The sequence below is a fragment of the Hevea brasiliensis genome, chromosome 17 (assembly GCF_030052815.1).
Source record: "Hevea brasiliensis isolate MT/VB/25A 57/8 chromosome 17, ASM3005281v1, whole genome shotgun sequence".
NCBI classification, from domain to species: Eukaryota; Viridiplantae; Streptophyta; class Magnoliopsida; order Malpighiales; family Euphorbiaceae; genus Hevea; species Hevea brasiliensis.
Genome location: NC_079509.1, coordinates 18,862,738 through 18,880,146, shown reverse-complemented (window position 1 = coordinate 18,880,146; position 17,409 = coordinate 18,862,738). Strand labels below are relative to the sequence as shown.

The window sequence follows — 17,409 nt, the reverse complement described above, 5'->3', positions numbered from 1 at the left end:
GAAATGCGGAATGGGAATTATTTGTCCTGGAGATATAATTATCATTATCATGGAAAACATTTTTCATCAAATCCATATCACCATATCATTAACCAGAAAACTTGCATCAGTTGCCTTCCGCACGTTCCATTTTCAGATTTCAGGAATGCTTGTTTTTATGGGGGGAACTGTGTTACGGTACTCAGATTTTCTGTTTATATCATATGCTAAGATACTGGGTGTAGAGACTCTTTCACCATATCTAACGAGTAACACGGCGTGAAGAAAGTGATTTTGCTTTGCATACTCGTGCATCAAAAGTTTGAACTGCCTATCAGAACTTGAATAGGTGAATTAAATTAGATTTTTCTCTGTATCACTTGAACACCTTGAGATTGGCGACAGGGTTGGAACGCTATTTGTGGGTAAGCCTCGACGGTCAGTTCCGCAGACGGGTAGCACCATTTTCTCTCAACCTGGAAATGTAAACATGATTAATACTCCCATCAGTTCAATCTACCGCTACCAGCAATCATTACGCTCAGGAAATAGGTAAGAACTCCCTTTTGTTCAGCTTAGAAACAACATTTGTTTAACAGACGTACTTGCCGAGCGAGGGCAATTTATTGACTAGATAACCCTCTCTTTTTTCATCCCTAATTGTGGTTCATCCAATGTGTCATTTCATGAACTCAAAAGGGGAAGATGGTAATTTTGCAGGATAAGAGACTGCATATTTAGTTCTAACAAGCTATTCTTGATTTGACATATGTTGTGCACACAATGCCGGGTAGGAGAACAAGCGAGCATCGAGCAACTGCATTCTTGGCGAAATGGCTTGCGAATCTACATCACAAGAACAAGATAGGCGAACCCCAAATAAGAGGGAATTACCGTCAGGAATCAAAACATTCATGTTATTTCCCTCAACGTTAAAATTTAGAGTCTTTACACAACCAAGAAATCTAATCCTATCTTAACCGCAGGCATTATCTATGCCTTTGGAAAAACATAATGTAAAACACATCAACAGATGCACAGTTGCGCGCGCAAAAAAAAAAGTGACATCTGCAAGTAGGATCTTAGACCCTGAGTTTTAGAAGCAGTGTTATTATTAAACCTGGCTTGGAGGTTGACTACGTGAAGAAGAGATCGAGTGAATAAGTTATTTAATTGGTGAATAGTTCAACCAATAAATTATTAAATATTAATTAAATATATATAAATTAATTAAATATAACATTTAAAATATATAAACAATTATAATTAATTAAATTTTTTATTATTTAAAATAAAACTCTAATATTTATTAAGTTATTTTTAATAAATTTTAATTGTATTTTTAAATTTTATATAAAAGTATTAAGTAATATAATATGTGATTTTCTTTTTAATATTTATGAAATATTAAGTATATATAAAAAAATAAATATAATAAAATTAAAAAAAACCAAGTTAGCCCAATTAATTTTTATTTTAAAGACTTTTTATAAGATTTTAAGTTTAATTCTCTATACCAACACTAAAAAAAAAGATTTAATTGAATAATTGAACCAACTAAATCACACCAATTTACCGGTTCAACTGCCAAGTCACGCCGAGTTGCTTTTTGGTCTAGTTCAATTACAAATTCGGACCGATTTGAGGATTGATTCACCAGTCAACCGATCAGTTCGGTCCAGATTTAATAACTATGTTTAGAAGTCATAAACAATAACTTTGCCTTGGGGGTGCATCAAAATTGAACACACCTCATGCTTTAGCAACAAGCATATAGCAGATAAAGATGTAAATCTACCAAGTAGGAAACATAGAATTCTTTAGCCTTCCAGTTTTCAACCTAATGATCATGAAAAATAATGACTTTTGGGGGTTTAATTCTAGACCATGAACTGTAACAGGTACACAAAAACAGACTCATAGTTTATTTCTAAGTCCATAAGAAAATTTGACAGCAAGAGAACAGTTCATGATGCAGGGATGGGAGATGGAAATGATAACATCGTATGCTACCAGCTGCGTGCTGCATTTGTTATCACACAAAAATCAGTTAGAAACCATGCTCGCACTCTTTCCAAATCCAAAGAGAGAGTAAAATGTTAAAACACCTTTCACATTTTCAAAACTTTAATCTTTGGTACCTTCAAAAAGGGGGGATTTTTATGTTCAGATGATAGGTTGAAGCATTTCTTTCTGCAATTCACAAGCACAGTGCACAGATTAATAAATAAGCAATTTATAGTTATACTATTCATACCACCCTGAGGAACAGAAAGGTAGTGTTAAACCACATATTAAAGTCTCACGAAAGAATCAATAGTCCATAACCCTCCAGGAGAAATTTCCTCTCTCATAATTACTTTATAAAAACATCTTCACATCTCCAAATCATCATATGTATATGTAACAACGAATCCCTTGCAGAACTCAAGCAAAGAATTAAATAGTTAAACTACACAAGTCATGTAGAAAATTTTCAAGAAATATTCTCTAGGATAGGTCATACAAATTGCAAGCTTAAAAAAGAACCCAAAAAAAAATATGAATGTAAGTTTGTTATTTCCATCCGAATTAAGCAATGAACCCAATGCAAAGAGTTGCCACCATTATCCATGAATAACCCATAAATCAAAACCCAAACCAAAAAGATCCTGCTAAGCATCTTCAGAGCAGAGCTTCCATAGCAACTAGGAGTGGCCAACATCAGCATTTAAATAGAAATACTGATTTTGCAGCAAGGGAATCTGAAAACATCATGGATTCATAAGAGTAGAAGGTATCACAGAACATAGTGGACAAATGAGAAACCTAATATAGATGGTCTAATTAAGCTGGAATTTGCACGATCCAGTAGGAACTCAAAACAATTGCTAAAGACAAAGTAAAACTCAAGTTATGACACAAGCTATTCTAAGGAGACTCGGAGAGCATGTACAAGAGACCAGAAGTTTGTAGCACCACACATGTGCTAGGGGAAAGAAAAGTACATAGAAGATCCAGATTTGATAATATTGAATATAAAAATCACAATTATTATCCTCCATTTCCTCCATAAATTATTAAATTCCAAATGCTCCATGTCTTCTTCAAAATTATATTTGATCCAGTTGTACCAGATGAGCATCTGCAAAAGAAACAGAAGGTACAGACTCTAACTGCAAGTTCGAATATACTTCCACATCAAGTTGCAACAAAACTAAAAGCAGATCAATTCATCGGAATCTGTCAACCAGTTTCAGGATGGCTTTATATGCAACAATTATAAGATAATGGACAATCACGGTAAAATTCCAACAACCCTGACAGCATTTGGATTCTTCGCTACAAATTTAAGGCAAAAAACATTTGATGAAGAATAGATTTCAAGGACATAAAGCATGTCTCATCTACGTGGTATTAGTCATTACAGCATCATTAAGGTCACTTAAGAAATGAAATCATGCATCTGCATGCACATTTACTCCTGCTGAAGGACTATTGTAGTACTAAAATATAAGTTCATATATAAAAAAAAAAGGCATGATAAAGAAAAATATTTGGCACAAATTTGCATGCTTAAGCTATGTGAAAGGCGAAAATTGTAACAAATACTTATTGGGCCTTAACCTATCAATATTACATCATATGTAACCTTCGCTGGTAAAAATAGTCAACTTCTAAAACAAAAATAAAATTCAACCTCAATTCCAATTCATCAGGCCGCCGAGGCCCCAGACTGAAACTGCTGCAACATTTCACAATGAGGAGTCTCCCTTATAAAACCCCACTGCTGCCTCTGCAACTCAAACCTGCAATTCTGTGCAAGAGTAGACATATAATCCCTTTCCACTTTCCCTTCCAGTGTTGCCCTTTCCTGGCTACCTGGTGCATAATCGTGCTCAAATTTGGTATTCTTCACATAAAAATTAACCCCTTTCTGAGTAGTGAACCTGTATTCATAAGGATATGACCTGGAAAGCGAGTAAATTGGCTCTGAAGACGGCAAAAAGTTCAAAAGCAAGATGACGAGAACAGGCAGCAACTGAATCAATGCACGCAAGTTAAACCCAGATGCATTATCACCTGTTCTCGGCCCCATGCCTCTCCCAAAATTGAAACTTCTGAATTGGGTAGTCGCAGGTGGCATTCCACCAAAGAAGAATTGCCTGAAAATCTCGTCCGGATCAAAATCATCATGATACCCATTGTATCCTCCCTGCCCTCCATGATGCCTTGGAGCGCGTCTCTCATAAACAGGCTCGTCACTCCCAGTCAGATCATACTTCTTCCGGCTTTCTTCATTGCTAAGACACTGGAATGCCTTGGAGACAGCTTTAAAAGTTTCTTCAGCTCCAGGAGCCTTGTTCTTATCCGGATGGACTTTAAGGGATAATTTCCGATAAGCTTTTCGAACATCTTCAACAGAGCAAGTTTTCTCCAATCCCAAAATGTCATAGTAATCCTTCTTCTTCTTGATTTGCCTCACGATCGTGATTTGCTCCTCCGTATACGTGGCTGAGGACGATGAGGCAGTGGCAGAGGCAGATGAAGACGACCCAGTTGAGGGAACACGGTGGCGAACTTTAGATTCATTGGTTGTGGTGCTGGTGGGCCCATTAGTACTCGCAGCAGTTTGATCAGAAGAAGAATCCTTCTCTATTGACGATAAGAGATCGTCCACGGGGAGAGTAGGATCGAGGCGGCTAGCTTTGTTGATGAACTTTAAAGCACGAGTTGGATCACCGGATTGCAGTGCGTCCTTACCGATTTTCAAGCATTTCAACGCGTCGTCTTTGTTCCCATCCATTTGTTTGTACAATTAATAAACCTACAGAAGACAAAACGAACCCTAAAATAAATCAATCTACCAATATGCAATAGTCATGTTAGGAATTGGTAGTTAGATGCGAAAATACAGAAAATATATCAAATTGATTGCATTTTTTGCGCGATAAAGCTAAGTAAAAGATAAAAAGAGTTGAACTTACGTATAGATCTGAATGAGAAGGCAAAGAATAGTCGGGATTTTGAGTGTCGTCAATTTGCTGAATTAGGGTTCATGATTTGGGAGATTGTGTAGGGGAAAATTGGGAGGAAGGAAACACATATATGTGGAATTCTCGCCCTTTCAAGAAGTTAATACTATCACATACATGGTGGATGATTCACAAAACGACAGCGTTTCTGCCAATTTCACTAATGTGGCCAATTTTTAGTGGTGATAGGTCCAATTTTATTTTATGAAAAAAATTCAATTTTATTAAAAATTATTATATGTAGAGAGAAAAAAAATTATGCCGGTTGTGAATTTATCATAAATTCTTTAATAAAAAATTAAAATTTCACTTGGAATTCAAATTATGGAGAGTTTAAATTTAATATTATTTAAAAAATTATAATTTTTTATTTCATATACAAATTAAAATTTATATTTATTTCAAATATATGTATGGATTGAATTTAATTTAAAAATTATATTAATAATTTTTTTATTTTCTATAATCAATAATCAAATGTTATTTTGAACAAGAGAGGAGAAAAGAAGAATGGAACAGTAAAAGATAGGGCAGGATGGTTATGGTGTTATCAACTTATATATATATATTATTTATTTTATTTTATTACATAGGGTATTATTGTCATTTTATATGGACGTAACAGAATGACCTATTTGCTAAAATATTTAAAATTAAATTATTATCTAAACTTAAAATAAGTACTGTTATTAAATTCAGTCTAAAAGTTAATTCAACAAATAAATCGAGTAAATAGATTAGTGGTTCAACTAGTGAGTTATTAAAAATTAATTAAGTATATAAATTAATTAAAATTTATTAAATGTAATATTTATTAATATAAATAAATATAATTAATTAAATATTAATTATTTAAAATAAAACTTTTAAATTTATTAAGTTATATTTAATAAATTTTAATAGTATTTTAAAATTTTATATAAAAGTATTTAAATAATATAATACATAAAAATTTTTATAAATATACAATTTTTTTAACATTTAAGAAATATTAAGTATATATTAAAAAATAAATATATTAAAATAAAAAATACATAGCTATCAAATTAGTTCAATTGATTATGATTTTAAAAAAAAATTTATGATATTTTGAGTTGAATTCTCTATATCAAAAATTAAGAAAAAAAAATAAAAAAGAGATATTCTATTAAATAATTGAATCGGCAGGGTCAATTGAATCGCACTGGTTCACCGATTCAATCACCAAGTCGATCGGGTCACGCTGAATTACTTTTTTATATAGTTCAATTATAAACTTGGATCGATTTGATTCACCAATTCACTGATTCAACCGGTAGGTTCGATCTGAATTTAATAACTATGATACTAAGGATTGACTTGTAGATTTTACTAAACCTTAAGGTTTAACTTCTTTAATTACAAGTAAGACTTTACATGGTTTAATTACACTGTTAATCTTATAATATTAATGATGAATATTAAAATATTTTTTTATTAAAATGGCTGAGCAAATTTTAAATTAATTAATATAAATTAAATTTAACTCATCAATAAAATTGTCATAGGCACGAAAATGAATCAATTCGTAATAATAAATAATAAATCGTCATATTTTATTGATTTAGCCATCTGAATGATGCAGCACGACACAAAAAAAGGCTTAACAAAAATTAGGAATTTAACATAAAAAAAAAAAAGTCCCTCAAAATAAAAAATGAATGAATGAAACAAATCAAATATATAGTCAATAAATATATCAAAAATTCTTTGCCTATTTGTTTTTGACACATTGTATATTATTGTTTTTTAAAAATAAAAATAATAATTAAAATTAAATTTTTATATATTTTAATAAATAAATTGAATAATTATTTATTATTCAAAATAAATTTATAATAAATATTATTTTTTAATAAAAATATCTAAGCTTAAATAAAAAATAAAATTAAAATAGCTATCAACAATACGAAAAAGCTCTGAAATAAAATTTTAATTTCAAATTTTTGTATGGTTTTTCCTTAATATTTTTATTTATTTATTATTTTTAATTAAAAATTATTATTATTATTATTATTATTATTATTATTATTATTATTATTATTATTATTATTATTATTATTATTATTATTATTATTTATTTCAATGATCGTCACAGCAGCATATATTGTACAAGATAGTATGAAAATCCTATAAAGGATATGATTCAGAAGCATTTAATAATTCTCCACTTAGTTTTGTAATCAAATTCTTTTGCTATAAGGATTTACGGATCTCTCTCCAAGACTTGCCCATATATATATATATATATTTACATTGTTCGTTAAATACATGTTAAGCTTATAATATTAGTATGAATATTAAAATATTTTTCTAAAATAATTGAATGAAATTTAAATTTATTAATACATTAAATTTGGTCATTAATAAAATTATCATAGGCAGATAATGATGTAAAATAAAAGTAATTAATTGAATAATTTGATTTTCAAAATCCCAAAAAAATAATAGATGTTTTAAATAATTATTGCAAGTGATTATACAAGATCAAGTTGAGGTGAATTTTTTCTTTTGGAGTCAAATTACACTGTTAAATTCATGTTAATTTTATAATATTAATGATGAATATTAAATTTTTTTTTTAAAGTTACAGAATAAAATTTAAATTTATTAATATAAATTAAATTTAGCTTACTAATAAAATTGTCATAGGCACACAAATGAATCAATTGTCATATCAAATATATAGTCAATAAAGATATAAAAAATTCTTTCCTATTTTTTTTGACACATTATATTATGTTTTTTAAAAAAATAAAAATAATAATTATAATTAGATTTTTATATTTTTAATAAATAAATTTAATAATTATTTATTATTTATAATGCTTAAAAACAAATTCATCATATAAAAATAATTTTCAAATAAATATTATTTTTTAATAAAAAAATATCTCAGTTCAAATAAAAAAAAATAAAAATAGCTATCAACAATACAAAAAACTCTAAAATAAAACTTTAATTTCAAATTTTTTATGGCTTTTTCTTCATATTTTTATTTACTTATTATTTTTAATTAAAAACTTTTATTATTAATATTTTTTGTTTTAATTCAATGACCGGCAACAGCAAATATTAGATAGTATGAAAATCCTAGTAAGAATATGATTTAGAAGCATTTAATGATTTTCCACTTAGTTTTGTAATCAAACCCATATAAATATATGTAAACGTAGATCTATACAAGTTCACTAGAGAAGTCAAATTCTTTTTCTTCTGTGTAGTACGATGGCTTCCTCTTCATCAATCTCCGACGGTGAAGGAAAGAAGGAATCAGGTGCTGGCCTTTTAATTCTTGAAGACCTCAAGCTTCGTCATGTTAATATTAATGGAAAGGTGACAAGGTTTGAAGCTTTGTTAGCGGTTGCAGAAATTTCTTCAATCAAGAGGGAGGAAAAGGAGAGAAAGAAAAAGGTGAACATGCCTAAGACACAGAGGCTGTTAAGAGAGAAAGCTTTGAAAAGGTCAATAGTTTTACATGTAAAAGAAAAGGGTATCACAAGCAAGGACAGAGAGTTTGTGGGAGAAAAATTACTAAGCGGTGCAATCAAGTTTGGGAAAGAACTGAATCAGAAGAAAAATGTGAGAATAAATATCTCATTGAAACGAAGAAATCCTAACTGTGAAAAAGACGAAAACTGGGATACACTACTTGAGAATGATCAAGAAAGGAGAAAAAGGTATAGAAAGGGAAGCTCTAAAAGCAAGAATGGCATAATGAATGGTTCAATGCCAGTGACACCACCAGACCTGCCTCAAGAATTCAAGGAGAAGATCAAGGAGATACATGGTACTGATTGCAGTTAGTGATATAAAGTAGGGGTGAGCATTCGGTTTGAACTGAACCGAACTGAATCGAACTAAATTAAATTATAAAAATCGAATTATATATTTTAGAAACCGAACCGAATCGAAATGGGTGAAAAATTAAATCGAACTGAACCGCTCTATTATTTCGGTTCGGTTCGATTTAAACCGATCGATTTTTATTTTTTATTATTTTTTTAATTTAGACTTGATTTTCAAGTTATTTGGTCTAATTTTGACTTTGATTTGAACTTAATAACCATTAATCAATGAAATTAAACAATTAATATATATATATATAATTAAATATAATTCATAAATTTCCCATAAAAATAAATCAATTCAAAAATAGATTCGGTTCAATTTGGTTCGATTTGAATATATAAATTACTATTCAGTTCGGTTCGGTTTAATTAATTTTTTTCTCTTCAAAATCGAACCAAACCGAAATAACCGAAATGTTTATAATGTAAAATCGATCTGAACCGATTAAATTTTAAAATCAAACCGATTAAATCGAATTGACTTGGTTCGATTTGATTTTTCGGTTTGAACCGAAATCTGCTCAGCCCTAATATAAAGGGCAATTACGGACACTAACACACAGGATACTCAAAGTCGTTTATCAATGCCCAAGAGGCAAATATTATGTGAGTTATTGAAAGAAGTTGAAAGGGAAAGGCTACAAAAGAATAAAGAGATGAAAGTGCAAATCATGATCGATCCCAATCTTAAACTTAGTGACATGATTTTCAAGAAATGGAACATGGGAAACCAAATGGAAATACTTGCATATCATTTGTGTTTCATACTCACTGGAATGATTTTAAAAAGAAGATTGGAGTGAAAAAAGGTGATATAATTCAAGTGTGGTTTTTCGAGTTGAAGAACAACTTTGTTTTGCTTTGATAAAGGTTGAAGAAGAAGAGAATGAATGAGCAAATCACAGGTGAAGTAAGTGACGTAATAGTTTTTCTTTTTGCTTCAATTTTAAAGCATATATATGGAAAATTGAGGAATTAATTTATGTTTTGTTAAGACTTAGTATGTGTAATTGTGGGTGTCCATTGGTTGAGAACTGTAAAGAGTTGACGTCTAAGATTTTTTATTAACTGACATATTCTTTAAAGATAATAGAGGATGTGACGAACTATCTCAAGCTTTTTTCCTAATAGCAAGGTCAATGCATTAAGCTCCATTTATGCAAGAGTGTAAAGTGAAAACACTTCCCTTCGACCTTGAGAAGAAAAATAGAACAAAAAATTAGTAACAAAATTATGAGTATGAATTAATTCCTTTAAAAAATAAATCAAAATTCATCAAGGCCACAAATACATATACCTTACTAACGATTAGTCTTCATCTTTTTATTAAACTTGCATAATTGTCTAAAACAATGAAAATCATAAATGGAAGTTATAGTTTTCTAACAAACATATTATCAAGCATGTGGTAAGCACCGGAAATATCCCTATTAATCACTATGAGGTTAAACATTCTTTTTATTTCACCTTTTAATCTTCTTCTCTGCTCACAACATAAAATTTAAAAAAAATATCTTTTGGTCTTTTTTGAATTATGACCTAAAATCCTTGTTACTCCCATTAAACTCCACACAATTATCCTTTTTGGTACTAACTTTAGAACTACTTACCAATTTTATTTATAATATGAAATAAACTAATAACAAATTGCATTAAAATCTAATACTCATTTCCTAAGTGGTTTAGACTTCTATTCGGTAAAAACTACATAATGACCAAAGGTCTTCTAACATAATCCTAACACTTCATAAATGGAGTGTAACTTCTAATTATATTATAATTGAGAGAATTAACTCTATAAATAGAAAAATGGTAAAAATGTTATTTGGCTCCCATTGAGAGTGACTTTGTTTATTTATTTATCTATTTGTATAATTACTAGAACTCCGCTATGACATTAGTTTAAATATATATATATATTAATTAATGAAAAGTAATAGTATTAAATGACTTGTAGAAGTTGTGTATCAGGGTTGAGTTGGACTCCCCTAGTAGTGAATTTCTAGTTATCGAGTTGAGTTAGCTCAAATCAATTTGTAATATTTTATTTTTATTTTAGTGCACATGTTGAGCTTGAATTTTGGGTTTGGTCATGGGTTTTGTAAGGCTTATTACGGATTTTGAGAGTTTTATGTTGGTCCGAGTCTTAGTGTCAGATTCGGTCAATATAGTTGGGTCATGACAATAGTAAATATATTAGATTATGTCTAGAGGAGGCTAAAATTATTAACTAATATATTTACTAAGAGCAGTTTGTAGTGGGATCTCTTGGGTGTAATTGTGTTGATGGATAATATAACTTTGAACTTGTAATTAATTATTTATTATTGTTGATAGTGGAAGATGGCATAACTGTGAATGTAACTCTATGTGAAAGAGCTGAACCACGTAAATGTTATTGTTTTATGTGTTTACTTTACTTTTTTATAGTTTACATGCTTCTGAGATGCATAATATTTTTTTATTAATATTTTTTTAATTTTTTTTGTTCCATCACTGGTTAGTGAACTAAGCGGTATCATTTTGGACAGTAAAATTCTGCACCTGCGGGTAACCATATCCTTGGCTCCTTGTTTCCAAATTTTCTAAGTTCTTAGAATATTAAATAATTTGTGGGCTTGCTGAAGTAAATACTTCACGCTAGTCTCTTAGCATATTATATATGATTGGTTATTGATATTTAGTCCTTTCCTTTTGAAAAAAAAAAAAAAATGTCATCGCCTTCTAATGTGGGAATTGATCAGAAAGATTAAGATTAGTCGATTAACAATCTCTGAATTTTTCCTAGGATTTTATATTGCAATGTGATTATTATGTTACATAGTAATATCCAGTGACTTGCATGCAAATTCCTAGGATCGAGTTGCTTTACAATATTTATCTTTTAGACGATGGTTCAGCTCTATTTGAAATTATGATTTTTTTTAAAGTATGATTTAATTATATATTATGTAAAAAATAATTAAAAAAATGTAATAGTAACGATGAATATTAAAATATTTTTTATTAAAACGGCTGAGTAAAATTTAAATTTATTAATATAAAATAAATTTAGCCCATTAATAAATTATCATAAGCACATAAATGAATCAATTGGTAATCTATATATCTATATAATATATAAATGTGTGAGGGAGAGGGGATATTAGTTTTGACCAAATTACTTTTTATTATTTTTAATATTTATAATTATATTTTTTAATATTTAATTTAATTTTAAAATTTATCTATATTTAAAATTCTTAGGACTTAAAATTTAATTGTCTATATAATTTTAGAATTTATATAAATATAAAATTATTAGACCCACTTATATTTAAATTTACTTAATTAAATTTTTATTATAATATAATTTTAAATAAAATTTTATAAAAATACATTCATGATTTATTTTATTTAAAAAAATAAGAAGGTATTTTATTTATATAAATAACTTTTTAAAGAATCCTAATAAATTTTTATCTCTATCTTATAATTATTTATATAAAATTATTTTAAAATAGTTATATTTGAATTTACATAAAAGAATAAGAAAATTAATTAATTTTTGTCGGCCAAACATATAAATTTTTTTTATTAATATTTTTGAAATTTTTATTTAATTTAATTTATTATAAGTTTATAAAAAATATTTCATATAAAATAAATTTATATTTTTCTTAATTATAGATATATTTCTAAAGTTCTTAATTATTACATTAATATATAAATTAATTTTAATTAAAATTGAATTTATAAATCTTATGTAAATGCTACTAATCTATAATATATATTCATCAAAGGATTAAAAAATTCATATTCATTGATTTATAAAAAATATTTAATTAATATGTAATATACATTAAAATTATATGAATCTAAAAAGTTTCAAATAATATATAATTACGTAAAAGTATAAAAAAAACAAATTATATATATGAGAAAAAATATTTAAATAGATAAACATGTATTATTTAAAAAATTAACAATTAATAGAATATGTTAAGTTTGAATATTAATATAATTAATAAGATGATTATAATATATATATATATATATATATATATATATATATATATATATATATAATCAACAACGAAAAAGAGAAATTCATATTCATTGATTTATAAAAAAAAAGTATTTAATTAGTATATAATATATATTAAAGTTATATGAATATAAAATTTTTAAATAATATATAATTATATATAAAGCATAAAGAAAAAATATTTATATAGATAATCATATATTATTTAAAATGATACTATTTTTCTATTTTAAAATGATACATTATTAAAATTTTAAAAATATTAATGTATATACATATAAATAAATATATAATTTTTTATTTTTTTAATACTATAATGTTATCCTAACTTGATAAATAATGAATACGTATAAAAAAAATTAAAAATTTACTTTGAATATAGAATTGTTATTTCAATCTAATAAATTTATATTTAAATATAAACATGTAACACCCCCGTTATATAGCCTGGTATATTTCACTGTTCCGGTAACCGGTGTCGGTCCAGACAATTAATGGGATTAGGGCCACACTTAAGACAATTTGAGAAGCCATAAATACAAATAATTAGTAATGTTTAATTAGCTAACTATAAATAAGAAAAACAGAACATAAGAGGTTAAACGAGCTGAGAGTCACAGCGATGAGTGACCTCCTCGGGAACGACTGCGAAGTCGTTTTACACTCAAATTTCAAACCGTAAAAAGTGACGCTGCGGTCCTTAGAACCCTTATGAACACAGTGGAAAAGAGAAAATCACGAAAAGGAACTGTTAAGTCAGTCAAATAATTAGGTCAGGGAGCCGGAAGAAATATTGGATTATTTGCAAACCGGGATGAACCGGCGAGGGGCGATTTGGTCAATTGACCCCGAGAGCTGACTCCTGACCTAAATGTCAAATAAAATCGGAGAAAAGAAAATTTTGGAATCGAGAATTAAATTAAAGAACTAATAGAAAAAAATAAATAGAAAAAAAAAAAGAAGATGGAAAAGTCAAAGTTGATGACATCATGAATGATGTCATAAACAAATTAATTAAGTGAATTATTAAAATGGGATTTTATGGTCTTCCACCAACTAAAATAAATAAAGAAAAGAAATGAAAAAAAAACATTATTTGATCTTCTTTCCATCAAGTTGCCGCCTCACCTTCATCTTCCCTCTCCCTCACCCAAAACCTCCATTAAAGCTCATTTTGAGCTTGATCAAATCCCTAATTCTACCATAGAAAGTTAAACCTCCAATATTAAACCTTGATTTCAAGCCTTGATAGAGGACTTGACAACAAAAAAAAGAAGAAAGGAAGAAGTTTGAAGGAAAGAAATTCTGCACTAAGGTTAGAAGATTAACTTTGATTTCTTTTGTTGAATTAGTTGTGTTATTAGCCTAATTAACTAGAAACTAAAGAAATGAAAAAGAAAAAAATTGTGAGGGATCATTATTGAAATTTCAGCCAGCCATGGATGTAGGAGAGCTTGATGTGGTTTGAATGAATTAAAGGTGTTGATAAGCTTGTATGAGTATGGTAGGAGGATAGAGAGGCATAAATGTAGTTAAATACAATAATTTAGTAAGTTAGGGTTTATGGCACTTAGGGTTTGTGAACCAAAATTTGGAGAAAAGCATAAATGGCATGTTGGACCTATTGTGAAGTGGAATAATGGTCAATTATGACCAAATAACTTGTGTGGGAATGATAGAAAACTAAACCAAATTCGTAGGTCCAATGGTCATGCTGCTGGCAGCATGACCAAACCTACTTTGAAGGACCAAAACTCAAATTTTACAAGTCCAATTGATATGCCACCAATTGGGGATGAAAATAGACATAAAATAGCACAATTTTCATTAAGGAACCATGGCCAAAAACTGACCAAAACTTAGTGAAACAATTGACCAAAGTGAAATGATAGCAGGCTGCCACTGCACTAAACTTACCAAATGAATAACTGTTCATTTGGTCATAACTCGAGTTAGACAGGTCAAATTGACCTGAAATTTGGCTAGGGCTTAGAGGAGATATAGATCTAAAACTTTCATGAAGAACATCACCCCAAATTATGCCATTAACCCATTCAAATTATTGAGCAAATTTGAGTTACCAAACCTGTAACTCTGCAGATTTTCAGTTGAGCAGTAAGGTTTGGATAGCTATAACTCTCTCTAGAAAACTCGGATTTAGGCGATTCTTGAACCGATGGAAACCTAAGACATAGTAGAACATTTCATATGAAGAAAGTGAGACCAAATTATGAACTTAACTTGATCAAATTATTGACCAAAATTGGATCAAAATCTGCCAGAACCCAAAATTGCAGCATGAACAGTGCACGTGAACAGTAAACTTATTTTGGCCATAACTTGAGCTAAAAAACTCCGATTGAGGTGATCCAAAAATGAGAATACACTTAAGACAATAAGGAACATTTTCTATGAAGGAAGTTTTGTTAAATTCCAACAGTAGATCGACCAATGGAACAGTGCAACTTCGGAGAACCAAAACCGAAAATTGGCAATTTTGCCAAAATGACCTAAGCTTTGAGAAAATGACCAAAACCAACAAGTTTAATGACCAAAATGTGGTATGTGGGTGAAGTTAGAGTTCTCATACCTAGTAAGCCTTAAAAAGTCAACTATTTGACTAGAATAGTGCAGTGAATAGTAACCCGAAACATAAAATTTCGAGAACGTCGAATTTAACACGTTAGAGCTAGGTAAATGTGAAGTTAAGTTTATTTTGGATTTATTTTAAGTTTTAGTACTGAAACATTGGAAAATTTCGTGTTTGAGTGGAAAAGAATACCGGGATAGAACCCGAGGAGTCGAGTTAAGGCCAACAGGCGACTCGTTTGAGGTTTGTGCACAACGTATACTTTTATAATCATCTTTTGCATATTGTTTTGAATAATGTGAAATATTGGATTATGGCATTCTTATGATGTTTGATTTAAATTGTGAAAGTTATTGTGTACATTTGAAATGACAATGTTTAGCAAATTGTTAAGATAAGTTTTGAAACCACAGTGTCATGACCATATATTTGAACACCCCTCTAGCACGACTAGTGGGGGTAATTAGTTTCAAATTTTGATTCCTTCTCTGGAGAAGTGTTGAGGTGTGCCAGTAGAAGAGGATGTGAATGGATATCCATATATTTGAGCTAGCTAGCCTTGTGATATGATTTCTCTTTAGCCTCTGGCTATTGAGATTCTATTTGTTTCGAATGGCATGATCTAGCTGTGGGTTTTGTGAAATGTGTTTTGATACTTTGAAATGAACTTGGTTTACATTTAAAATCTCACAATGCATGATTTGTATTTAATTTTCATGTTTAGCCAAATCTTTGAATAAATGTGCTTTAAGTTTTGCATAAAGATTATTTTAGTATATTGTGCACCACTGAGTCCTAGTACTCAGCGATAGCTTTTATTGCTGTCGCAGATACAGAGATTAGAGGAGCAGCAGACTGAGCTGCTGAGGTGTGAGAAGCTACCAGCCTAAAATTTTCGGGTATAATTTATACCCTAACTGTAAATACTCCTTTTGATGTATATATTGCACATAAATGTATGGACATGTACATGAGTCTTGAGCAGCTTGTACAAAGTTTGTATAAAAGTTGTAATAAATTTTAGTTTGGACTTTCTGAATGTAAATTTTAGTATGATGAATATATAAATTGTTTATCTTGAATGGAATATGAATAAATGATATTGATGGACAGTATTTTGAAGGAATTATTGAACTTGTGAATTTGAGAAATTGATTGAGATTGAGTATTAAATTGAAGCAGCTATGGTTAGAAAATTTTTAGAAGTGCTTTTTACAGGTATTCGAAGAACGGTTTTCTCAAAATACAGAGGAAACTCTGTCAAAATTTTTATAAAATTTGCGGATAACTAAAATGGACCAAAAATATTAACTAGTTTTAATATTAACTAAATGTTTTAAATACTTATTAGAAAATGCTCACCACTTATCAAAAATAAGAAAATTGTTTTAAAATCCCTTGTAGGGTACTTAATGAGTTATCGGTAGGCGAAGTGCGGTAGTTCATTAGGTATTCTACGGGATCATGTTACGCCTTACAAAGGGGTAAGGTGTGACATGTTTTAGTGGTATCAGAGCAAATTTTTGAAGTATGTTTTAGCTTGTGAATTTGTGTTTTTCTTTGTTAAGTACAACTGCTCAATGTCCATAATTGTTACATACAGTGCATTACATCATGAATATGAACTAACGGAGGGAAATCTCCATGTGTTACTTGTTCAGGAGATACCCTAACTTCAGACTGAAATGGAAGAAGGGGATCGCTCAGTTGAGCAGTCTGTTGAAGCTGAGGCACAAGAGAAAGCCTCAGCTTTACCGAATGTCGATGGTCAAGAAAGACCCACAAATGCCGCAGATTCCTCGCAGACAGCAGACAGCAGATGGCTGCGATGTTTCAACAAATGGCTGGGGGTATGCCTGTTCAAGCTCCACCCCAACCACCTGTAGCACAACCACTACCTCCAGCCAGACAATATGATAAATTATTGAA

General features: G+C 29.4%; 1 protein-coding gene across 1 annotated transcript; it reads right to left on the bottom strand.

Moving 5' to 3' along the window:
- Nucleotides 1-2,722: 2,722 nt before the first annotated feature.
- LOC110651531 (chaperone protein dnaJ 49) lies at nt 2,723-5,102 on the bottom strand. The gene is made up of 3 exons (XM_021806895.2): nt 4,947-5,102; nt 3,659-4,786; nt 2,723-3,103 (listed from the first exon to the last, which is right to left on the bottom strand). The coding sequence occupies exon 2, from the start codon at nt 4,763-4,765 to the stop codon at nt 3,674-3,676; it is 1,092 nt and encodes a 363-aa protein (XP_021662587.2). The 5' UTR covers nt 4,766-4,786; nt 4,947-5,102; the 3' UTR covers nt 2,723-3,103; nt 3,659-3,673.
- Between the last annotated feature and the right edge of the window lie 12,307 nt (nt 5,103-17,409).

Excerpts from the sequence above, each read along its gene's own strand:
- LOC110651531 (XM_021806895.2), bottom strand. The coding sequence starts at position 4,765 with ATGGATGGGAACAAAGACGACGCGTTGAAATGCTTGAAAATCGGTAAG.